This window comes from Oncorhynchus keta, chromosome 19, assembly GCF_023373465.1.
Source record: "Oncorhynchus keta strain PuntledgeMale-10-30-2019 chromosome 19, Oket_V2, whole genome shotgun sequence".
NCBI classification, from domain to species: Eukaryota; Metazoa; Chordata; class Actinopteri; order Salmoniformes; family Salmonidae; genus Oncorhynchus; species Oncorhynchus keta.
This window is the reverse complement of record NC_068439.1, coordinates 64,080,978-64,107,140: the sequence shown is the minus strand read 5'-3', so window position 1 is coordinate 64,107,140 and position 26,163 is coordinate 64,080,978. Positions and strand designations below refer to the sequence as shown.

Genomic DNA, 26,163 nt, shown 5'->3' with positions numbered 1-26,163 from the left:
AGTTTCATCTGTCCACAGAATATTTTGCCAGTTGCGCTGTGGAACATCTAGGTGTGCTGTGGAACATCTAGGTGCACTTTGTTTTTTTGGACAGCAGTGGCTTCTTCTGTGGTGTCCTCCCATGAACACCATTCTTGTTTAGTGATTTATGTATCGTAGACTCGTCAACAGAGATGTTTGCATGTTCCAGAGATTTCTGTAAGTCTTTAGCTCACACTCTATGATTCTTCTTAACCTCATTAAGCATTCTGCGCTGTGTTCTTGCAGTCATCTTTGAAGGACGGCCACTCCAATGAAGAGTAGCAATTGTGCTGAACTTACTCCATTTATAGACAATTTGTCTGAACATCAAGGCTTTTAGAGATATCTTTGTAACCCTTTCCGACATCATGCAAGTCAACAATTCTTAATCTTAGGTCTTCTGAGATCTCTTTTGTCCGAGGAATGGTTCACATCAGGCAATGCTTCTTGTGAATAGCAAACACACATTTTGTGAATGTTTTTTTATAGGGCAAGGCAGCTCTAATCAGCATCTCCAATCTCGTCTCATTTATTGGACTCCAGGTTAGCTGACTCCTGACACTAATTCGCTTTAGGAGTAGTCATTAGCCTCGGGGGGTTCACATACTTTTTCCAACTTACACTGTGAATGTATAAATTATGTTTTCAATATAGACAGGAAAATTCAATAATTTGTGCGTTATTAGTTTAAGCACACTATGTTTGTCTATTGTTGTGATCTGATGAAGATCTGATGAAGATCAAATTTGATGAGCAATTTATGCAGAAATCCAGGTAATTCAAAAAGGGTTCACATACTTTTTCCTGCCACTGTATGCATTGAGCTTGTCTGATGCTTAAAGCTTACAGTTTGATTAAATAAGACAAATGCCTCAAGAGGGCGCCAGAGATCTAGATAACCAGAATAAAAAACCTGACCTAACTATTCACCTCTCGCAGATTCTGCCATTACTCTCCTGAAGTTGCCAATAATAGGCTACACAAGGAGTCTGCAACCTTTCTCATGTGGAATGCCAATGTATCTTCCCATTTCTACCGATCTGCATGACAGTTTTTATATGTACATTTTCATGAAACGCTTCCATTTAATTTATAATAATGTCTTCATATCTCAAAAATTGTGTTGTGGTTAATCCAAATTTTATCCAAATCTAAATGAAAATTATACAAACCTAAAAAGTAACTTCTATTGTCAACTATGTAAACACATAACATTGCAGCCTGCAGGTAGAAAATATCCAAATAAAAATAAATATCCTATAAATCACATTGGCTACTGTCACGACTTCCGCCGATGTCAGACCCTCTCCTTGTTCGGGTGGCGTTCGGCGGTCGACGTCACCGGCCTTCTAGCCATCGCCGATCCACTTTTCATTGTCCATTTGTTTTGTCTTCGTCTTACACACCTGGTTTCAATTCCCAAATTACTTGTTCATTATTTAACCCTTTGGTCCCCCTTTGTTTGTTTGTGAGTAATTGTTCGTATGTAAATCGGTCCGTTATAGGTAGCTTGCTTTATTGTATTACATTTGTCTATTTTGAGTAAATTACGTTTATTTACTCATATCTGCTGTCCTGCGCCTGACTCCTCTACACAAGCTACACACAGACCATATTACAGCTACACATGGCCTGTCTGCAATGAACTTGAAACATTGCATCAACTATTAACTTGGGCCCGGCCCGAAGCTTGCAATAGCATTGTATAAAATATTCTGTCCATTAGAATTTCCAGCGCCAGTGAGCTCAGGACAGACACAGTTGTAGGCTATTTGTGCAAGAGATAAGAAACACACCGAAGCTGAGTACCAGCACCTCAAATTTTCTACTGCTTGAGCTCATGTTCCTCTTATAGAATATTAGCTTAACAGTATTGTGGAGATCCTGCACCTAAATATAAACAGTACCAGCACCCAAAATGAGTATATATTTCAGTCCAAGTCAAGCACTGATAAGAGTTTATGAGGTAGGCCTATTTTATGACGTTTCCACTGGATCAGAGCATGACATGTTTCCCTTTCACGCTAAGTAGTTATCGAAAGGGAGAGAGCTGGAAAGATTGTAATTCTGAATGGATGTAAAACCAGACTTTGCTTGCTGTTTGAGGTGAAGAAAATATGACTTTGAGAAGCTCCATAGGTCACTAGTGGTGGTGCATTAAGCCAATCAGAAATACTATCAGATCCCCAAATTAGTACATTTATATGCTTACATTTGTGCGCAGGCCAGGTAGCCTATAGGCCTACTTCTATGCGTGTGTGTCCTTACTCAACATTGACAGGAGGCTCCAAACAATAGACCAAGACTAAATTGACACCTCGTAAATGGAATGAAATAAACCAAAACTTGTTTCTCACAAATGTAGCATTGGTTTTGCATTCTGCAACAACAACAAAAAAGTGTCCACTCAGACAATGAGAATGGGAATACTTGAATAATAATATTGAATGCATTAAAATAAATTACCATAACCAAATTAACAACATTGTAGATTAGAAATTATGGGAATTAACCGTAAATGTACTAATGGCGATGTATGTAATGGGGAATTGATCTACACTAACAAGCAAAGCAAACAATTCACACAATGAAGTTATGAAACAATGAATGTGCACATGATCAATCCCACATCTGCATTGGCCATGCAGCAGTTATGGTGATATGGCCTCAACAGAAGTAAAGGCATTCATACTTCCTGTTTGGCCCTGTCCGGGGGTGTCCTCGGATGGGGCCACAGTGTCTCCTGACCCCTCCTGTCTCAGCCTCCAGTATTTATGCTGCAGTAGTTTATGTGTCGGGGGCTAGGGTCAGTTTGTTATATCTGGAGTACTTCTCCTGTCCTATTCGGTGTCCTGTGTGAATCTAAGTGTGCGTTCTCTAATTCTCTCCTTCTCTCTTTCTTTCTCTCTCACCGAGGACCTGAGCCCTCGGACCATGCCCCAGGACTACCTGACATGATGACTCCTTGCTGTCCCCAGTCCACCTGGCCGTGCTGCTGCTCCAGTTTCAACTGTTCTGCCTTATTATTATTCGACCATGCTGGTCATTTATGAACATTTGAACATCTTGGCCATGTTCTGTTATAATCTCCACCCGGCACAGCCAGAAGAGGACTGGCCACCCCACATTGCCTGGTTCCTCTCTAGGTTTCTTCCTAGGTTTTGGCCTTTCTAGGGAGTTTTTCCACCGTGCTTCTACACCTGCATTGCTTGCTGTTTGGGGTTTTAGGCTTCGCTGAGCAGTGCAGAGCTGTTTTCAAGGTAGTGAGTTTGTTTATATACAGGTGCTACTGCCCCAACCTACCATTAACTAATTATGCTAATGCAGAGCTATACAGAGCCCTCTGCATTGTTACAAAATTTGGGAGGAGCAAGAACATGCGGTACGGTGCTTGATTTGGCCTCTGCATGTCTCTGGAGGCTCCACATTTGTGTCACACCATCCCTATGGAGCATCCGATTACATTTTTTTTGGATCAAACATAAATTGGCTTTTAGTCTAGGCCTCCACAATGGACTAGTTCACTGAGATGGCCGCAAATATATATATTTTTGTTACTGCACGACGACAACAATTAAGGTCGACCAACAGCCTTATGACCAAACAATTTGCCAGTCACCTAATTGGGGTCAGACCTAAATGAAAGCAGTAGCGCCCTGTCTGCCAGGGTCTAGGACTTTTCCACTGAAATAATCACTGCTGGCCCCATGTGGTCACTATCATATCTCTGCTGAAGATGCTGAATGAAGCGTGTTTATGAGGTCAGGAATTCCCATCCCTTATTGAAGGTTTAGACAGCTGTAGCCCTGACATTTCTCCTAATATCAATAGACAACTAAGGAACATCACACTTCCTATGACTTACTGTTGAGAGAGACTTCTCCACTTGCCTGGCTACGCGGACTCCTTGCTCTGGCCAAACGCCACACAAACAAACGTTAGTTTCTTCTCCACAATGAGTCTGGATCTGAGTACCGAATGTGAACACGGGGCAGTCTGATTGGTCCAGAAACCGATGGGTTGGGCCAGAGCCAGAACACATGAACACACACAAAGTGGCAGTTTAAAAATGTTTTAAAATATGTCATTAGCTTTGATATTCTGATTGTTTAGAGACAATCCAATCACTGATGCCTTTGTTTTGTACAACCCCCCTTCCTGCCCCTCTTCACCACAAATGACTTCAATGATGGCAGTCTCAGACTAATGTATGTAGCAAACGACAGAACAGTGGAAGAATTTTGTGCAACTGGTCAGGCCAATTTTTTCACTACAGGCCATATCAAAACATCCATCAGATCTTGCATGCTGACTGCCCGTCTCAACAATTGTAGCCTGGTGGTCCTTTGAAACGGAACTCAGGGACTTTTTGGACTATGGTGATATAATCTCCACCTTCAACACCATGCCTAGGCATCTACACTTGTGCTGTAAAATGTGAAAGTTAAGTTTTATTTTTATTTCACCTTTATTTAACCAGGTAGGCAAGTTGAGAACAAGTTCTCATTTACAATTGCGACCTGGCCAAGATAAAGAAAAGCAGTTCGACACATACAACGACACAGAGTTACACATATTTTCAATTTAGTCTAATGTTTTCATGCCTGCCTTGGTAGGTCAGGCCTATGTATTTGATTCAAAGTGAGCTACTGTATTCATACCCACCGTGATATTAGGCTATGTATGATGAGTTCATGTTTTAATGCCTGCCTTGGTAGGCCAGGTTTATGGTTGCGGATTCAAGTGAGCTGTTGTACTCATACCCGCTGTGGTATTATGCATAATGATTTCATGTCTGAATGTCTTTAGAGTAGCGTTTGCTTATTCAAAGTGAGCTATTAATTTCATACCCATAAGTTTCATAGCCGTACAGTTCAAGATATAGGCCTAAAGTGTTTGTATTGTGTTGTGCGTGGCTGTTTTCATATGGCAAAAAGTGGGCACTTTTGGGCTTTTGAGTACCATACGGGCAGGTAATGCTGAGCCCGCAAAAGTCTAATCAAATATTTCAGCACCAGACAGCTCCGCCCTCCACTCTGCTCTCTGACTCCTGATATTCGCATTCACAATGAGAATGAGTCACATTCACAATGAGAATGATTCACATTCACAATGAGAATGATTCGCAGTCACAATGAGAATGAGTCACATTCAAGATGGCGAGAATCTGTCTCCTCACCACGCGCTCTCACCACTGGTGTCCCCCAGGGCTCTGTTCTAGGCCCTCTCCTATTCTCGCTATACACCAAGTCACTTGGCTCTGTCATAACCTCACATGGTCTCTCCTATCATTGCTATGTAGACGACACACAATTAATCTTCTCCTTTCCCCCTTCTGATGACCAGGTGGCGAATCGCATCTCTGCATGTCTGGCAGACATATCAGTGTGGATGACGGATCACCACCTCAAGCTGAACTTCGGCAAGACGGAGCTGCTCTTCCTCCCGGGGAAGGACTGCCCGTTCCATGATCTCGCCATCACGGTTGACAACTCCATTGTGTCCTCCTCCCAGAGCGCTAAGAACCTTGGCGTGATCCTGGACAACACCTTGTCGTTCTCAACTAACATCAAGGCGGTGGCCCGTTCCTGTAGGTTCATGCTCTACAACATCCGCAGAGTACGACCCTGCCTCACACAGGAAGTGGCGCAGGTCCTAATCCAGGCACTTGTCATCTCTCGTCTGGATTACTGCAACTCGCTGTTGGCTGGGCTCCCTGCCTGTGCCATTAAACCCCTACAACTCATCCAGAACGCCGCAGCCCGTCTGGTGTTCAACCTTCCCAAGTTCACTCACGTCACCCCGCTCCTCCGCTCTCTCCAATGGCTTCCAGTTGAAGCTCGCATCCGCTACAAGACCATGGTGCTTGCCTACGGAGCTGTGAGGGGAACGGCACCTCAGTACCTCCAGGCTCTGATCAGGCCCTACACCCAAACAAGGGCACTGCGTTCATCCACCTCTGGCCTGCTCGCCTCCCTCCCACTGAGGAAGTACAGTTCCCGCTCAGCCCAGTCCCAGTTCGCTGCTCTGGCTCCCCAATGGTGGAACACACTCCCTCACGACGCCAGGACAGCGGAGTCAATCACCACCTTCCGGAGACACCTGAAACCCCACCTCTTTAAGGAATACCTAGGATAGGATAAAGTAATCCTTCTCACCCCCCTTAAAAGATTTAGATGCACTATTGTAAAGTGGCTGTTCCACTGGATGTCATAAGGTGAATGCACCAATTTGTAAGTCGCTCTGGATAAGAGCGTCTGCTAAATGACTTAAATGTAATGTAATGATTCACAATGAGAATTGGGCATTTTTTCATGTCTCAGAAATTCTACAGATTAGCCTCTTTATTTTGCTTCTCGATAGAAGAACTTTAGGTTCAGGCCAGAGGACCAGACTCAATCGGTTGCGATCATCAGTTCCCCTGTACATGAAATAGCCTAGGCCTACAGAAATCAAGTGGCAAGACTAAAGTATAAAAAGGTTATACACAAATAGTAATATTAGGGTAGGAATATGTGGAAACCATGGTGTATGGAATTTAATGTAGCCTAAGCCTTTTTTTGTAATCCATAAATGTCCTCCAGCAAAACATACAATACAGAGATGAATAAGTAACGACTAGCATCCGCTTATCTGGACCCTTAACCTTACATATCAGCCATAAGGGCCTTTTATTTCATTCTGGATATCATGGTGGATGTATTTTGCATTGCCATGATTGTAGGTCATTCAGAGTAGCCTACATCTGTTTTTCATAGAATTCTTTTACACAGTATGCCCATTCATTCACCAGGCAGGCCGTTTGGGAAATATTTTCCATGCACCATGACTACACCACTGATGTCTATGTATTTCTGCTAGAAAATGTTAGCCCAGTCACTTTTACTCAGGCCCAGCCACACGGCAATTTCTGCCTACGCCTCTGGACTCAAAGGCCATTGCTGTCTTACCGTCTTCTGGCTGACCAGTCAGGGGGATGTCTAGGGACCGGCAGAATAATATAGTAGACACAAACACCTACACACACGTTTGTATCCACGCACCCATTGCGCACACACACACACACCTATGGGTTCAGATGTGATAGACGTAAACAGACTCACCTGTACGCTTGCTAGTGTGGTGTATTGGTAGGCTTTGATAACCAGGTAGTTAGCCTCGATGTCTATTAGTCCCAGAATCATGTACTTCCACCATCGCCTCTTCAGTATTGCCAGCAGATTCTCCTCACCTGTGAAGAGAATAAGAGAGACATGTTATAACAACGTCTGTTCCCACAGGGAATATAACTGTAAGCTCATGAGATATTGTGGGTGGATATACACTATATAATCCAAAAGTATGTGGACACCCCTTCAAATTAGTGGATTTGGCTATTTCAGGCACACCCGTTGCTGACAGGTGTATAAAATCGAGCACACAGCCATGCAATCTCATAGACAAACATTGGCAGTAGAATGGCTTTACTGAAAAGCTAATTGACTCTCAACGTAGCACCGTCATAGGATGACTCCTTTCCAACAAGTTAGTTCGTCAAATTTCTGCCCAGCTAGAGGGCCCCGATCAATTGTAAGTGCTATTATTGTAAAGTGGAAATTTCTAAGAGCAACAAAAATTGTCTGTCCTGATTTGCTAAACACTTACTACCAAGGTCAAAATTGCCTCTGGAAGCAAGTTAGCACAAAAACTGTTAGTCGGGAGCTTCATGAAATGGGTTTCCTTGGCCGAGCAGCCGCACACAAGCCTAAGATCACCATGTGCAATGCCAAGTGTCGGCTGGAGTGGTGATAAGATCGCCACCATTGAACTTTGAAGCAGTGGAAACACGTTCACTGGAGTGATGAATCACGCTTCACCATCTGGCAGTCTGACGAGTCTGAGTTTGGCGACTGCCAAGAGAACGCTACCTCATTGAAATATTGTATATAAGATTTCCCTTTCAGCTTCAGTGCATGGCTAACATTTCAAAATTAATTACAAGACAGATACAACAAAGGAAGCAATTAACATGACAAAACAAACAGATAAACGAAAACCACCCTTGAGAGAAGTCAGCCTCTTCCCAAGGATCGTGGGAGGAAAAAAAACCCTCCCCTGCAATCTCAATAGAACAATGCGGTTAACTAGTTATTTGTTTTCAGTTATTATAGCTAGCACTGTGTGCAGTAATCTCTTAGCACAACAAGCCCAACATGAGAGCATTCTAAAATGTCTGCTTTTTTTAATGATCATAATTGGCAAAAGAAAGCTCTCTGGGATCAGAGTGTGGGTAGAGTGAGAGAAAAAGAGAGTCAGGCCAGAGAGGAGGAATAATTGGAGACAACAAAGAAGCGAGTTCAGACCTTCAGCACAACACTATTTACAGAGGAGCAGGTAGGAGGCATCCAAAAGCTAATTATTCATTCATGCTCAAAAACATCAAACAGTTCGTTGGGGTTATTACTACGGTAGCTACAGTATAGTCTTGTACACTGATACCGTTAGAGCACTGATAAATGTGCTGGAACTTTATGCGAAATCTAAGCTAATACTGTGCTTGAATAATTATATAAACTTGTAACAGATGCACTGAATTTAATTGTCAAATTACTATGCATTTGCACATATTGACAATCTTTCTAAGTACACAGAGATATGCCACCAGTTGTACAGATTCCTGGAGTTAAACATTTGTAGGGAAAAGGTTCAAAATGGCTTCCTTTCCTTGACTGGCAGGATTGCAGAGTGCAGTGCTGTGATGGGGAGCTGTTTCCTTTCCCAGACTCTGAATGGTTCTGTGCTCTACTATAGGCCATTACAATCACCGGGTAACGGTCACACAGCACAAAAAACAGCCAGCCTGCCACTGTTCACGGAGAAATGTTGTTTCCTAAAAGTACAGGTGTATTTACCTAGTTTTATGTCCATAGCTTAGCGTTCAGCTTCAAGAGCAGGTTATCTGTTAGGTTAAACAGGGATGTCACTGTGTTCTTTCTCTACACATACGTCTAAGGACCAGGGAAGTCACCAGGATCTGGCTTTCGGGGGTTTAGTCCTACATGATTTTGGGTCATCCCCAAATCTTTTGTCCAGCTGCGATGGTGTAAAAAGTGGTTTGAGATAAAACTCCCAAAGTCATCCAACCGTTATAAATCAGGGGTGCAGTGCCACCTCCATGCTCCGCCACTTCCAGAATGGTGCCATGTCTTAGAAGATCACGTTATGATTCATTAGTATTCTACATAACAAACCAAATAATAATAGCATAGATAATGTTAGGCTACTGTCATACCAAAAACACCACATCATTTCTGATGAAAATTTAGGATGATTGTGCTGAATTTTTTTTTCTTTCTCATGTGGACAGACCTCAACAGCAGGTTCCATTGGCTAAAATATGCTTTGATTGAAACAAATTCCAGGTGGCTGTGTTTAACTCCATCTGCTCTAAAATGAGATTAAACAGCTATTCTACTCAGCCTACGTCATTCAAGATTATCAAAATGCATATTTCCATGAACCTGAAATTGGGATCAAATGGTTGGCATGCATGTAGCATGAACGTTTCACCAGTAAAACATGAATAATTATCATTCACAATTGACAGTGATGATGGCCTAATTTATAATAAGGTAGGCCTAATTTATAATAAGGTAGGCCTAATTTATAATAAGGTAGGCCTAATTTATAATAAGGTAGGCCTAATTTATAATAAAGGTAGGCCTAATTTATAATAAAGGTAGGCCTAATTTATAACGAGGCAGGTCTAATTTGGTGTTTTAGAATTTTAAACATAGAACATTTTCATTGAGACACTTATGTGTAAGCATAGGCAATCATGCAACTTGGATGATATAGGCCTATTGTATGTAAAGGGTCAAGAAGTATGTGAACCCTTTGGAAATACCTGGATTTCTGCATAAATCGGTCATGACAGTTGATCTGATCTTCATCTGGGAATACATTTTTCCATCGATGATAGCAAGCTGTCCCTGCCCCGAGGCAGCAAAGCAGTCCCAAACCATAATGCTCGCTCCACCATACTTTACAGTTGGGATGAGGTTTTGATGATAGTGTGCTGTGCCTTTTTTTCTCCAAACATAGTGTTGTGTGTTCCTTCCAAACTACTCAACTGTAGTTTCATCTGTCCACCAAATATTTTTTCCAGTAGCGCTGTGGAACATCCAGCTGCACTTTTGCCTACTACAGATGTGCAGCAATGTTTTTTTTGGACAGCAGTAGCTTCTTCTGTGGTGTCCTCCCATGAACACCATTCTTGTTTAGTGTTTTACGTATCGTAGACTCGTCAGAGATGTTAGCATGTTCCAGAGATTACTGTAAGTCTTTAGCTGACACTCTAGGATTCTTCTTAACCTCATTGAGCATTATGCGCTGTGCTCTTCCAGTCATCTTTGCAGGACGGCCACTCCTAGGGAGATTAGCAACAGTGCTGAACTTTCCCCATTTATATACAATTTGTCTTACCTTGGACTGATGAAAATTAAGTCTTTTAGAGATACTTTTGTAACCCTTTCCAGCTTTATGCAGTCAACAATTCTTTAATCTTAGGTCTTCTGAAATCTTTTGTTCAGGATATGGTTCACATCAGGCAATGCTTCCTGTGAATAGCAAACTTGTGAGTGTTTTTTTATAGGGCAAGGCAGCTCTAACCAACATCTCCAATCTCGTCTCATTGTTTGGACTCTAGGTTGGAGAAGTCATTAGACTAGGAGTTCACATACATTTACAACCTACACTGTGAATGTTTAAATCATCTATTAAATATAGACAAGAAAAATACAATAATTTGTGTTATTAGTTTAAGCACACTGTTTGTCTATTGTTGTGACTTAGATGAAGATCAGATCAAATTTGATGACCAATTTATGCAGAAATCCAGGTAATTCCAAAAGGTTCAAACACGTTTTCTTGCCACTGTATATTCTGACCTATTGCCTTCAATAGGCTACATGTAGGTACCAACTTTCATTCAGAAATTATGAAGTAATTATATAAAATGTGTGGTCAACTGATAATTCCAGCTCCCTTTTGATTGGGACAGAGTCATTGCTGCTTTGACAAAAGCATTGGAACCTCTCTTGATAAATCAATGTCAGATCTTTCTTTTCACTGAATCTCCGTTTGAATATTAGGTTACAATTATGCTGGGAAATGTTAGCTAAGTTGAGGTGAGTGCTCATGATCATTGGTCTAGCAATTGAAAGCAATGCACATCTTCTCTACACACACATTTGGCCTCTAGCCTCCCTGATGAGCTTCCCTGGTGTTTTCATGAACCTGATGCATTTCAGTCACTTCAGACAGCTTACTGATGCGAATACACATTTTTTCACTTTTTCCATAGGCTATTCAAGTAATTTGACATATTCTCTTATTGGTTAAAAAGGTCATAAGGCCTACATAGTTTCAACAACAATATAGCTGAAACCACTAGCCTATTGGCTTCATTCATTTATTGAATTTATTATCTTGTAATTGTAGGCTAGGCTACTTGCTGATATATTATTTAAAATGTTATTTTAACATTATACCCTCTCTGTGTGTTAGTTCAGCCGGGGCATGACATTATACCCTCTCTGTGTGTTAGTTCAGCTTGGGCGTGACATTATACCCTCTCTGTGTGTTAGTTCAGCCTGTGTGTGACATTATACCCTCTCTGTGTGTTAGTTCAGCCTGGGCGTGATATTATACCCTCTCTGTGTGTTAGTTCAGCCTGGGCGTGACATTATACCCTCTCTGTGTGTTAGTTCAGCCTGGGTGTGTGTGTGTATCACCACTAGGCCATATATTAATCTTAGAGGTGTGGGGGTACAGCGGGCGGGGTGTCATAATCAGATTATTTATTATCTTGGCCGACACGTCTGTTTGACTTTCACGGGATTGTCTCACATACTGAGTGACTGTGTGTTGCAACTGAGGTAGTTCAGGTGAAATGGGAATCCTCAAGGGCACTGTGCGTGTGTCCCAGCCTTCTTCCTCCAAACATCACATCAGACACAATGCAAACAGAAGGCCAGGTGATTGGAAGCCAATGATCTGTGTGACTTTGATGGGCTCTCTCCCTCCTATGGCTCTGTGCGTAAGCAATGATAGTTTATTTGCACACCTCGGGCAAAGAGCAGCGCCTTCATTAAGTGGAACTTCCAGTGTTTGAAATGACAGCATGGGCGGCCCAATCTCTCCTCCGTTTTGAGACACTAATCACACTAACACTAAGCAGAAAGACACCTCTCTAATCTTGGATGATGTCGAAGTGTGAGTTTGCAAGGCGAGATTTGTTCGTTTTCTTCAACACTTGAGCTAGTACTAGAAGTTCCTTCTATTCTGAGTACCCTTGGCAGATGCAGGGGGGAGGGGCTTGAATGAAACATTAACATCCAATGGTCTCGTTATTCCTCATCCAATTATAGGACTGGCAGTACTTTAAGTGGTAGAGTAAGTTAAATGCAGAGCACTGCAGGATCTATTCCTATAGTAGCATTATTCATTGTTTTTACATGGCCAATCAGTGTGTGCGTACCCAGAGAAGCTCCAGGGGACCTGAGCTAGCTAGCTTTATTTGCACTCCGTCACTACCCAGACAGGCTAATGTTCTCTTATTCTGGCCTTGTTAAAAGCTGCTGACTGCTACATATCCTGCCTCATATACTCATCTCCTCTGCATCTCTAATCAGGTCTGGAGATGTTTTCTGATTTCCCCGGATACATTTAAATTGCTTTTCGGTGTCTGAAATGGGGAAAGGGGGATACCTAGTCAGTTGTACAACTGAATGCATTCAACTGAAATGTGTCTTCTGCATTTAACCCAACTCCTCTAAATCAGAGAGGTGTGGAGGTTAACTGCCTTGCTCAGGGGCAGGATGACATATTTTTACCTTGTCAGGATTTGATCTAGCAAACTTTCAGTTAATGGCTCAACGCTCCTACCCGCCAGGCTACCTGCCATCCCTTTTAGGCTACCTGCCACCCCTAATCAATACCACTCGATCCAGACTTAATGGAATCATTGATTTCATTGGTGTAGGGCTTTCTTCATTGGCCTAAATCTAAATCAAGACGCCTATTTTCATAGCTCTCAAAACTCTCTCAATATAGCCACGTGTGTGGTTAGATAGGCGAGAGTAGGCTAGTTGCTCTCTGCCTCCCCTACTTCCTCCCTCAACCCTAGTACAGACATACCTTATTACATTATTGATTATGTGCCTATTGGGACAGAAGCACAATCCAATGCATGTACATCAGCGGTAAGAATTCTGTTGTGACCATAGTTGTAGCTCAGTGAGTCTCCTCTGCTGTCAATAGGCTGGGATGAGCAGAGCCTCCCTCCCTTCTAAAAAACAATAAAAGAGCTCTCAGAGGCAATCACCAACTGGGAGGACAAAGGTATTGACCTGACCAAGTACCTGCAGGCTCCTGAAGGAAAATACCACAGGAGATATTGAAGAGTACTGACTCGAGACAACTTCACCAAACTGTCACCAAAACACACACACGGACACAGTACCAGTCAAACGTTGGCACACACCTACTCATTCAAGGGTTTTTCTTTATTTTTTATTATTTTCTACATTGTAGAATAATAGTGAAGACATAAAAACTATGAAATAACACATATGGAATCATGTAGTAACCAAAAAAAAATGTTAAACAAATCTAAATATATTTTAGATTTTAGATTCTTCAAAGTAGCCACCCTTTGCCTTGATGACAGCTTTGCACACTCTTGGCATTCTCTGAACCAGCTTCATGACATAGTTACCTGGAAAGCATTTTTAATTAACAGGTGTGCCTTGTTAAAAGTTCATTTGTGGTATTTCTTTCCTTCTTAATGCGTAGGGGTGGTATACAGAAGATAGCTGTATTTGGTAAACTACCAAGTCTATATTCTGGCAAAGAACAGCTCAAATAAGTAAATGGAAACGGCAGTCCATCATTACTTTAAGACATGAAGGTCAGTCAACACGGAAAATATCAATCATTTTGAAATCTTCAACCACAGTCACAAAAACCATCAAGCGCTATGATCAAAATGGCTCTCATGAGGACCGCCACAGGAATGGAAGACCCAGAGACACCTCTGCTGCAGAGGGTAAGTTCATTAGTGTTACCAGCCTCAGAAATTGGAGTCCAAATAAATGCTTCACAGAGTTCAAGTAACAGACACATCTCAACATCAACTGTTCAGATGAGACTGTGTGAATCAGGCCTTCATGGTCAAATTGCTGCAAAGAAACCACTACTAAAAAGGACACCAAGAAGAAGTGACTTGCTTGGGCCAAGAGATACGAGCAATGGACAATAGACCAGTGGAAATTTGTCCTGTGGTCTGGAGTCCAAATTGGAGATTCTTGGTTTCAGCCACTTTGTTTTTGTGGTGAATGGATGATCTCTGCATCTTCTGTAGCTCAGTTGGTAGAGCATGGCGCTTGTAACGCCAGGGTAGTGGGTTCGATTCCCGGGACCACCCATACGTAGAATGTATGCACACATGACTGTAAGTCGCTTTGGATAAAAGCGTCTTCTAAATGGCATATATTATTATTATTATATTAGTTCCCACAGTAAAGCAAGGAGGAGGTGGTGTTATGGTGTGGGTGTGCTTTGCTGGAGACACTGTGATTTATTTAGAATTCAAGGCACACTTAACCAGCATGGCTAGCACTACATTCTGCAGAGATACACCATCCCATCTGGTTTGGGCTTAGAAGGACTATCATTTGTTTTTCAACAGGACAATGACCCAACACACCTCCAGGCTGTGTAAGGGCTATTTTACCAAGAAGGAGAGTGATGGAATGCTGCATCAGATGACCTGGTCTTCACAATCCCCAATCTCAACCAAATTGAGATAGTTTGGGATGAGTCTGACCGCAGATTGAAGGAAAAGCAGCCAACAAGTGCTCAGCATATGTGGGAACTCCTTCAAGACTGTTGGAAAAGCATTCCAGGTGAAGCTTGTTGAGAAAATGCTGAGAGTTTGCAAAGCTGCCATCAAGGCAAAGGGTGGCTACTTTGAAGAATCTCAAATATAAAAATATTGAGATTTGTTGAACACTTTTTTGGTTACTACATGATTCCATATGTGTTATGTCATTGTTTTGATGTCTTCGCTATTATTATACAAAGTAGAAAATAGTAAAAATTAAGAAAAACCCTTGAACGGAGTAGGTGTTCTGAAACTTTTGACCGGTAGTGTATATATACAGTGCCTTCTGAAAGTATTCAGACCCCTTGACTTTTTCCTCATGTGGTTACTTTACAGACTTATTCTAAAATGGATTACATAAAAAACAAATCCTCAGAAATCTACACACAATAGCCCATAATTACAAAGAGAAAACTGTTTGAAATTTTTGCAGATTTTTGTAAAAAAATAAAACAGAAAGAACTTATTTACATAAGTATTCAGACCCTTTGATATGAGACTCTAAATTGAGCTCAGTTGTATCCTGTTTCCATTGATTATCCTTGAGATGTTTCTACAATTTGATTGGAGTCCACCTGTTGTAAATTCAATTGATTCTACATGATTTGGAAAGGCACACACATGTCTATTTAAGGTCCCACAGTTGACAGGGCATGTCAGAGCAAAAACCAAGCCATGAGGTCGAAAGAATAGTCCGTAGAGCTCCGGGACAGGATTGTGTCGAGGCACAGATCTGGGGAAGTGTACCAAAATATTTCTGCAGCATTGAATGTCCTCAAGAACACAGTGACTTCCATCATTCTTAAATGGGAGAAGTTTGGAACCACCAAGACTCTTCCTCGAGCTGGCCACCCGGCCAAACTGAGCAATCGGGGAAGAAGGGCCTTGGTCAGGCAGGTGACCAAGAACCCGATGATCACTCTGACAGAGCTCGAGAGTTCCTCTGTGGAGATGGGAGAACCTTCCAGAAGGACAACTTATCTGACACTCATCAGTAAAAGACACATGACAGCCCGCTTGGAGTTTGCCAAAAGGCACCTAAAGACTCTCAGATCATGAGAAACAAGATTCCCTGGTCTGATGAAACCAAGATTGAACTCTTTGGCCTGAATGCCAAGTGTCACTTCTGGAAGAAACCTGGCAACATCCCTACAGTGAAGCATTGTGGTGGCAGCATCATGCTGTGGGATTGATTTTCAGCGGTAGGGACTGGGAGACTAGTCTGGATTGAGGGAAAGATGAACGGAGCAAAGTACAGAGAGATCCCTGATGAAAACCTGCTCTAGTGCAATCAGGACCTTAACCTGGGGGCGAAGCACACAGCCAAGACAATGCAGGAGTGGCTTCGGGACAAGCCTCTGAATGTCTTTGGGTGCCCCAAACCAGAGCCCGGACTTGAACCCAATCGATCATCTCTGGAGAGACCTGACAAAAGCTGTGCAGAGACGCTCCCCATCCAACCTGACAGAGCTTGAGAGGAGCTGCAGAGAAGAATGGGAGAAACTCCCCAATTACAGGTGTGCCAAGCTTGTAGCATCATACCCAATAAGACTTGAGGATGTAATAGCTGCCAAAGGTTATTCAACAAAGTACTGAGTAAAGGGTCTGAATACTTTTTTAAATGTGATATTTGATACATTTTTTGTAAATTAGGAACATTTCTAAAATCCTGTTTTTACTTTGTCATTATCGTGTGCAGATAGTTTCTTCCCCTCATCAATTTTAGAATAAGACTGTAACGTAACAAAATGTGTGAATACAACTAAAAACACTATTGTACAATGCCTGATAAAGTGACTGACAAAAACTAAAGTCAAGAGTCGACAGTCAAGGACATTCGGGGGAGATAAGGAGATGTTGATGAAGGCTATTTGTCCAATTGATTGCTTGAATATTCCATAGAGAAATAAAGTTAAAACCTTGATGAAAAGAAGAGGTAGGCTGTGGGTATTGCCACATTGTAATAGAAGGGAATTAAGTCATTGCAGGTGTATTGCATCATTCAGCCTGCAAAGTCAGTTTTTTTCCCTTCTAACACTTTATTACGGTACACACAGAGTGAATAATGCTGTGTTAAGGCTATTTCTGAAGAGAGCTAACATCTGTACCGTAGCAGCCATGTCATTAAAGTCCCTCTATGTCTGTGAAAATGTGGCAACTGAATAGCTGTTAGAGAATAGCATACCCCACAGATAACACGTACCATCACCTGGTCGGTCACCATACAGTATGCAGTATATTAGTGAATCCATTACGACCTTGACATTTCATCTCTGTCTGTGTTTCTATAGAAGAGACCATTAGTGGAAGCGTTCCCAGCTTTTTAGCCTTCATGGTAAATACATCTATTTCAATTAAAAATATATGCATTGAATTTCACTTAGAGGTGATTAATTAGGTAAAGGTCTACATGAATTTAAAAAATTAATACAAAAAAAATGTATATTCTTGGTTTTCATCGTGAATATATCTGTGAACTATTAACAGAGAAGAGGATGATGCTTATGGTTCCCTGACTGCTTATTTTCTGGGCACAAGTTCAACCAGTTCAGCACAGATGGACGAGACAGGGCAAACACAAATAGAAATAATGTTTCTGCACATTTCTCCCCCCACCCCAACCCAGTCCTCAGGTTCTCCGCTCTGCAACGGTTTTGAGAGTTTCAGTGATTCTAACCATTATGGCTGTTCAGTCATTTCTTTTGGACAGGCTCCACCTGGCAAAGCCTGTCCCGCTCTCTCTGCTCTGACAGATTGGTACAGACGAATGCTGGCAGCCATTCCCATTAATCTGTGAATCCTGAAAAACAATGGCTTAACCTGCTGGGCCATATGCTTGGGAGACATTATTGTGTTAGAGAAGAGAGAGAGAGAGCCTTCCAGGCATGTTGGTCCCCATGGTGGCAGATGGGAGATTCTGACACAAGGTGGCATTTGCTGTGTTGGGTCTCTGTGTAAACATAGGAGAAATTGGCGTGCTTAGCTCAAATGTTTGTAGTGACAAAAGGTCTTCGGGTGCCAGGTTCAAAAAGCATATATTTGAAGAAAGGAAAATACTCACCCAATGAAATATTATTTAAGTTAAGGTATTTTTTTGCCTCAGAGGTCAAAAACAGACAATAGGCATTCACCCATATTTATAGATGATGTCACATTGCAGTACTGCATCTTTCTTTCTTCACAATGATTCTTTACATACATTATTTACAGACATTTTCTACTATTTTCCACAAGAGCTTCAAGATAAAAATGACAATAAACAAAGAAAAAGGCACCTTGTTGCTCACAGGAAGCACCTTAACAGAAGTTCTTCATTCAGGACTCTTGGGCTCTCGGTAAGACATGGATTTACAATCTCCCTCTGTAACAGCAATTTATCACCTACTATTGAACATGCTGACCACACCGCTCGCGTCCTGTGCATTGCAAAATACATTTACACGTAGCCAAATACATTTAAACCCAGTCTCTGCCTTAGGTCAGTTAGAATCACCACTTTATTTTAAGAATGTGAAATGTCAGAATAATAGTTGAGAGAATGATTATTTCAGCATTTATTTCTTTCATCACATTCTCAGTGGCTCAGAAGTTTACATACACTCAATTAGTATTTGGTAGCATTGCCTTTAAATTGTTTAACTTGGGTCAAATGTTTTGGGTAGCCTTCCACAAGCTTCCCACAAGTTGGGTGAATTGGGTGAATTTTGGCCCATTCCTCCTGACAGAGCTGGTGTAACTGAGTCAGGTTTGTAGGCCTCCTTGCTCGCACACACTTTTTCAGTTCTACCTACACATTTTCTATAGGATTGAGGTCAGGGCTTTGTGATCGCCACTCCAATACCTTGACTTTGTTGTCCTTAAGCCATTATGCCACAACTGTGGAAGTATGCTTGGGGTCATTGTCCATTTGGAAGACGCATTTGCGACAAGCTTTAACTTCCTGACTGATGTCTTGAGATGTTGCTTCAATACATCCACATAATTTACCTACCTCATGATACAATCTATTTTGTGAAGTCCACCAGTCCCTCCTGCAGCAAAGCACCCCCAAAACATGATGCTGCCACCCCCGATGTTTCACAGTTGGGATGGTGTTCTTCGGCTTGCAAGCCTCCCCCTTTTTCCTCCAAGCATAACTATGGTCATTATGGCCAAACAGTTCTATTTTTGTTTCATCAGACCAGAGTACATTTTTCCAAAAAGTGTGATCTTTGTCCCCATGTGCAGTTGCAAACCGTAGTCTGGCTTTTTTAATGGGTGGTTTTGGAGCAGTGGCTTCTTCCTTGCTGAGCGGCCTTTCAGGTTATGTCAATATAGGACTAGTTTTAATGTGGATATAGATGTATATACCTGTTTCCTCCAGCATCTTCACAAGGTCCTTTGCTGTTGTTCTGGGATTGATTTTGCACTTTTCGCACCAAAGTACGTTCATCTTTAGAAGACATGCATGGTTCCATGGTGTTTATACTATTGTTTGTACAGATGAACGTGGTACCTTCAGGCATTTGGAAATTGCTCCCAAGGATGAACAGACTTGTGGAGGTCTACAATATATTTTCTGAGGTCTTGGCTGATTATTTTAGATTTTCCCATGATGTCAAGCAAAGAGGCACTGAGTTTAAAGGTAGGCCTTGAAATACATCCACAGGTACACCTCCAATAGGCTCATTGACATCATTTGAGTCAATCAGAAGCTTCTACCTGACATCATTTTCTGTAATTTTCCAAGCTGTTTAAAGGCACAGTCACCTTAATGTATGTAAACTTCTGACCCACTGGAATTGTGATACAGTGAATTATAAGTGATATAATCTGCCTGACAATTGTTGGAAAAATTACTTGCATCATGCACAAAGTAGATGTCCTAACCGACTTGCCAAAACTATAGTTTGTTCACAAGAAATTTGTGGAGTAGTTGAAAAACTAGTTTTAATGACTTCAACCTAAGTGTATATAAGCTTCCGACGTCAACTGTACATGTTATTCAATCATTGCACCCACACTGCTCACGCATGTCAACAAGCGTCTGCGTAGCCAGGCACTAAAATATTGGTTCTATTTGTGACATTCAACTAGCTGCAAGTCCTGCCTCTCCCATCTCCTCATTGGTTTTTAGTAGCAAATACCCACGTGTGTGATTGAAAGATGAACTGAGGTCCACACTCCAATCCAGTTGGTTGTGGTAATGCACCTTAAAGTTGGTTGCCAACCTCCATATAAAGTCAGAAGAAGAAGAAGCCCGAAGGAGGAGAGATTACTAGAAAAAAACCTCTGTTTACCATTTTACCTGTGGAATAATTGTCGGATTAGAGGACCTTGTGCATTTCAGGTAAAATAACAAACAAATGTTTATATACCATGACAAATTAGCTAGTAACAGCAAGCTAACTTGATAAATTGCCATAAATGTTTAATGCACTTCGACCTGTCCCCAAATTAATAGAATTGGTACAGTGTTTGTTTTGATATTTCAACCTGCGTGTGCTGATCACTTCTGGTGTGGGTGGACAAAATCAACTTGTGCGTGGTCTGGTCAGCATGTAATACCTGTTAGGTGGCTGTACAACGTCTATGCCCTGGAACCTCAGTTGGCACACATTATGTGTCTGGACACAGGGGACTTATCATCACCAGTTCTGATGTTGCTCTGTAATTAAAACTTTGAATTCTCTCTCAAACTTTCCAACTTAATAATTGCCACCGGGACACTTAAGCAAAATAAACAACAGATTTAATTTGATAAGAAAGGTCTTTGTGTAAGTCACATTAGCACCCATGGAGTCAGTGGAGGGATGGTTTCACGGGCACCCTCATAGAGATCATGCAAACCGACTTGCCCTCTAAATACATCTCTGCTGTTTTCAACCAAGATCTCAGCGATCACTGCCTCATTGCCTGGTTCTGTAATGGGTCTGCGGTCAAACGACCACCCGTCATCACTGTCAAACGCTCCCTAAAACACTTCAGCAAGCAGGCCTTTCTAATTATCCTGGCCCGGGTATCCTGGAAGGATATTGACCGCATCCCGTCAGTAGAGGATGTCTGGTTATTCTTTAAAAGTACCTTCCTCACCCTCTTAAATAAGCATGCCCCATTCAAAAAATATAGAACCAGGAAAAGATATAGCTTTTGTTTCTCTTCAGACCTGACTGCCCTTGACCAGCACAAAAACATCCTATTGCCTTTTGCATTAGCATCGAATAGCCCCCGTGATATGCAACTTTTCAGGGAAGTCAGGAACCAATATACACAGGCAGTTAGGAAAGCTAAGGCTAGCTTTTTCAAACAGAAATTTGCATCCTGTAGCACAAACTCAAAAACGTTCTGGGACACTGTAAAGTCCATGGAGAATAAGAGCACCTTCTCCCAGCTGCCCACTGCACCGAGGCTAGGACACACTGTCACCACTGATAAATCAACTATAATTGAGAATTTCAATAAGCATTTTTCTACTGCTGGCCATGCTTCCCACCTGGCTACCCCTACCCCGACAGCCCTCCACCCCCTACAGCAACTCGCCCAAGCCTCCCCATTTCTCCTTCACCCAAATCCGGATAGCTGATGTTCTGAAAGAGCTGCAAAATCTGGACCCTCTCTTTCTAAAATTATCTGCCGAAAGTGTTGCAACCCCTATTACTAGCCTGTTCAACCTCTCTTTCGTATCGTCTGAGATTCCCAAAGATGGGAAAGCTGCCGCGGTCATACCCCTCTTCAAAGGGGGAGACACTCTAGACCAAAACTGCTACAGACCTATATCTATCCTACCCTGCCTTTCTAAGGTCTTCAAAAGCCAAGTTAACAAACAGATTACTGACCATTTCGAATCCCACCGTGCCTTCTCCGCTATGCAATCTGGTTTCAGAGCTGGTCATGGGTGCACCTCAGCCATGCTCAAGGTCCTAAATTATATCCTAAATGCCATCGATAAGAGACATTACTGTGCAGCTGTATTCATCGACCTGGCCAAGGCTTTCGACTCTGTCAATCACCACATTCTTATCGGCAGACTCAGTCTCTCAACAGCCTTGGTTCCAACAGCCTTGGTTTCTCTAATGATTACCTCGCCTGGTTCACCAACTACTCCTCAGACAGAGTTCAGTGTGTCAAATCAGAGGGCCTGTTGTCCGAACCTCTGGCAGTCTCTATTGGGGTGCCACAGGGTTCAATTCTCGGGCCGACTCTCTTCTCTGTATACATCAATGATGTCGCTCTTGCTGCTGGTGATTCTCTGATCCACCTCTACGCAGACGACATCATTCTGTATACCTTCTTGCCCTTCTTTGGACACTGTGTTAACTAACCTCCAGACGAGCTTCAATGCCATACAACTCTCCTTCCGTGGCCTCGAACTGCTCTTCAATCTAAGTAAAGCTAAATGCATGCTCTTCAACTGATCGCTGCCCGCACCTGCCCGCCCGTCCAGCATCACTACTCTGGATGGTTCTGACTTAGAATATGTAGACAACTACAAATATCTAGGTGTCTGACGAGACTGTAAACTCTCCTTCCACACTCACATTAAGCATCTCCAATCCAAAATTAAATCTAGAATTGGCTTCCTATTTCACAACAAAGCATCCTTCACTCATGCTGCCAAACACACTCTCATAAAACTGACAATCCTACCGATCCTCGACTTCGACAATGTCATTTACAAAATAGCCTCCAACACTCTACTCAACAAATTGGAAGAAGTCTATCACAGTGCCATCCGTTTTGTCACCAAAGCCCCATATACTACCCACCACTGTGACCTGTACGCTCTCGTGGGCTGGCCCTTGCATCATACTCGTCGTCAAACCCACTGGCTCCAGGTCATCTACAAGTCTCTGCTAGGTAAAGTCCTGCCTTATCTCAGCTCACTGGTCACCATCGCAGCACCCACCCATAGCACATGCTCCAGCAGGTATATCTCACTGGTCACCCCCAAAGGCCATTCTTCGTTTGGCCGCCTCGCATTCCAGTTCTCTGCTGCCAATGACTAGAACAAACTGCAAAAATCACTGGAGCTGGAGACACATATCTCCCTCACTAGCTTTAAGCACCAGCTGTCAGAGCAGCTCACAGATCACTGCACCTGTACATAGCCCATCTGTAAATAGCCCATCCAACTACCTCATCCCCATACTGTATTTATTTATTTATTTATCTTGCTCCGTTGAACCCCAGAATCTCTACTTGCACATTCATCTTCTGCACATCTACCATTCCAGTGTTTAATTGCTATATTGGAATTACTTTGTGTTAGGTGAGAATTGTCTGTTAATTGAATGATTAGAATATTCCGCCCTGAAACATATAATTGTATGGAATTGATTAGAATGTATAAAATCATAATCAATAAATGTGTAGTCCTAGTCAGAATTAGGGTAAAGACAATGTGTCTTTATGGTATTATAAACAGACTGTCTGAGCTTGGTGCCGACCTGACTAGAGATTGGGAGAGAACAGGGAGTACGTGTCAAGAACAAGGTCACAAAGCTCTGGTGGCTGGGTAGCAGGACATGTGTGTGCGTATGGCTGTGTGGACGTGAGAAGTCAGTATAAAATGAATTGTTTCGTATTCTTGACTTTAGAACATTCTCTGAATAAATGGTACTAAACTTTTGTATAAGCTGAGTCTTTGACTAATTATTATTATACCCATGGTCTTACAAACCTCAGGAATTGGTCAGAGCTATTGATTGATTGTTATTTTCATTGGGATTGGAAATTCTCTTATTACTTTGCCACCATGGCCTATTTATTGCCTTGCCTCCCTTATTCTACCTCATTTGCACTCACTGTATATATACCTTTTCTACTGTATTATTGACTGTATGTCTGTTTATTCCATGTGTAACTCTGTATTGTTGTATGTGTCAAATTGCTTTGGCCAGGTCGCAGTTGAAAATGAGAACTTGTTCTCAACTAGCCTACCTGGTTAAATAAAGGTGAAATATTTTATTTAAAAAAAATCTAATTTAAAATTCAGTTTCTTACTGTGCTCACCAAGACCTGTTCTGTTTTCATCTACAGTGAGCACAAAACATCTCTCTGCAACAATAAAATCTCATTGTAAAATCAATTTGACATTGGATGACATTTCAAATAAAACTTCTGCTCTAGATCGTCATCAGTTACTCGAGTTAATAAAATGCTAAACGCATTCTTTGGCACATTAGAGCTAGCTCTGTCTGTGTGTATTTAATATCCTTCCCAATCAGTGAGGTTCAGTGCTGGGTAATTGCTGTAAAATGAAGAGGGAGAGGCAGCCACCACTGATGGTGCAGCCTGAGAAAAAACCTGCTATCAACCATCAGCATTAACTCAATGTAATTAATAACCAGCTCAGCGTATTAATATGAATAATCACCTCGCCTCACTTCCTGTGATAAGTGATGCACTTGAGAGTGGGGGAAGGAGAGAGAGAGGCGAAGAAAGAGAGAGAGAAGCCTTGGGGGAGTGCCAGCTCGGCCTTCCCGCTGACCCCAATTCAGCTAGGCCACAGCGTAAATCGAATATGAGTGGGGACGAGGGGGCCAGGAAGCCTTATTGGGAGCAGGGATGAAGGACAGTGAAAAGCTACCTAGCTGCCGGCGGAGAGGAGCTGAGCAACAATTCATTTCACAAGTCAGGAATAATAGAGTAGAGGCGCTGCTGCTGCTTACCCTTACACTTACAGTAGGTGGTGGTCAGAGCCAAAGGTTAGGAGGAAACCTGTGGACTAGTGGATAGTGAATTCAGTTAATCCCCCCAAAAACAGTGGGATGGTGGGTTGTAAAAAGCACTATGAGGTCAAAGCTGTTGCAGTTTAAGCACTGTTGATTAGGCTATGCGTTTGTTGTCAATGTTTTGTTTTTCAGCGCAGCTCAGAATAAACTGGTGGCTTGATCAAAAAACATTGTTGGTTATGAGAGGGTTATTAATGTATTCATATTTGTAGTCTCCCTTCCAGTAAGGCACTCAACCATCACTATTCATTCTGTGCATGGTCATGCTTACCGCTGCTCCCTATTACAGTCAGACTGTCTATGGCCTTACACAACAAAGAACGGGAGCAATTTGGCAGAGGTGCCTCTTGGAAAAGTAGCCACGCTGTCTAACAGTGAGCAGCTTGCTCGGAAATAATATGTTTGTATATTTATAATGATGTATATTATAACTACTGACAATGTCACACCCTGATCTGTTTCACTTGTCCTTGTCTCCACCCCCTCCAGGTGTCACCCATCTTCCCCACTTATCCTCTGGGTATTTATACCTGTGTTTTCTGTCTGTCTGTGCCAGTTCGTCTTGTTTGTTCAAGTCAACCAGCGTTTTTGTCTCAGCTCCTGTTTTCCCCCAGTCTCTCATTTTCTCATCCTCCTGGTTTTGACTCTTGCCTGTCCTGACTCTGAGCCTGCCTGCCCCTGACCTTGAGCCTGCCTGCTGCCCTGTACCGTTTTGGACTCTCGTTTTGCCCTGGCAATGAACGCTTGCCTTTCCCTGACCTGCCTTTTGTCTATCCCTTGGATGGTAAAAATACCGGAGCTCAAACCATCTGCCTTCTGTGTCTGCATCGCGTCTCGCCTTGTGTCGTTATAGACAACTGCATACAGTACCAGTAAAAAGTTTGAACACACCTACTCATTCAAGGGGTTTTTCTTTCATATTTTCTACCTTGTAGAATAATAGTGAAGACATCAAAACTATGAAACAACACATATGGAATCATGTATTAACCAAAAAAAGTGTTTTTAGATTCTTCAAAGTAGCCATTCTTTGCCTTGATGACAGCTTTGCACACTCGTGGCATGCGCGAGCAGTGTGGGTGCAATAATTTTATAATATAGAGTTCTAAATGTATTTTGCAACACTCGCGGTGTAGTCAGCCTGTTATAGGAATGCGCTCACCGACCAAGAACACGCACTGTTGTGGATGCAGGGTCCGATCACTTCTGAAACCAATGTAATGAAACAGGCAGGGAGCAGGTCTCGAACCATCGACCTTCTAGCCTGAAGTCCAGCGCACTATCGACTGTGCCGCAAAAGCATGCTCCAGCGGCACAGTCGATAGCACGCTGGAGTTCGGGCTAGAAGGTCGAGGGTGTCTGTCATTACAATAACACACATACATTAATTATTAATTTTGGTTGCCTATCCTGACAAAGTATTTGACTCTGAACTTGCAAAATTCTGACCGGATTACATAATGAAGCGTCCGTTGCTATGCTGGTTGCTTGGCTCTATTTTAC

The 26,163-nt window shown here is 42.3% G+C and overlaps 1 protein-coding gene across 1 annotated transcript in view; it reads right to left on the bottom strand.

The window, feature by feature from the left end:
- LOC118398677 (solute carrier family 35 member F1-like) overlaps window positions 1-26,163 on the bottom strand; it is a 128,516-nt gene that overhangs the window by 33,789 nt on the left and 68,564 nt on the right. Inside the window, exon 3 of the mRNA XM_035794249.2 lies at window positions 7,125-7,252. Within this exon, the coding sequence (XP_035650142.1) occupies window positions 7,125-7,252 (128 nt within the window). The remainder of the gene's footprint in view (window positions 1-7,124; window positions 7,253-26,163) is intronic.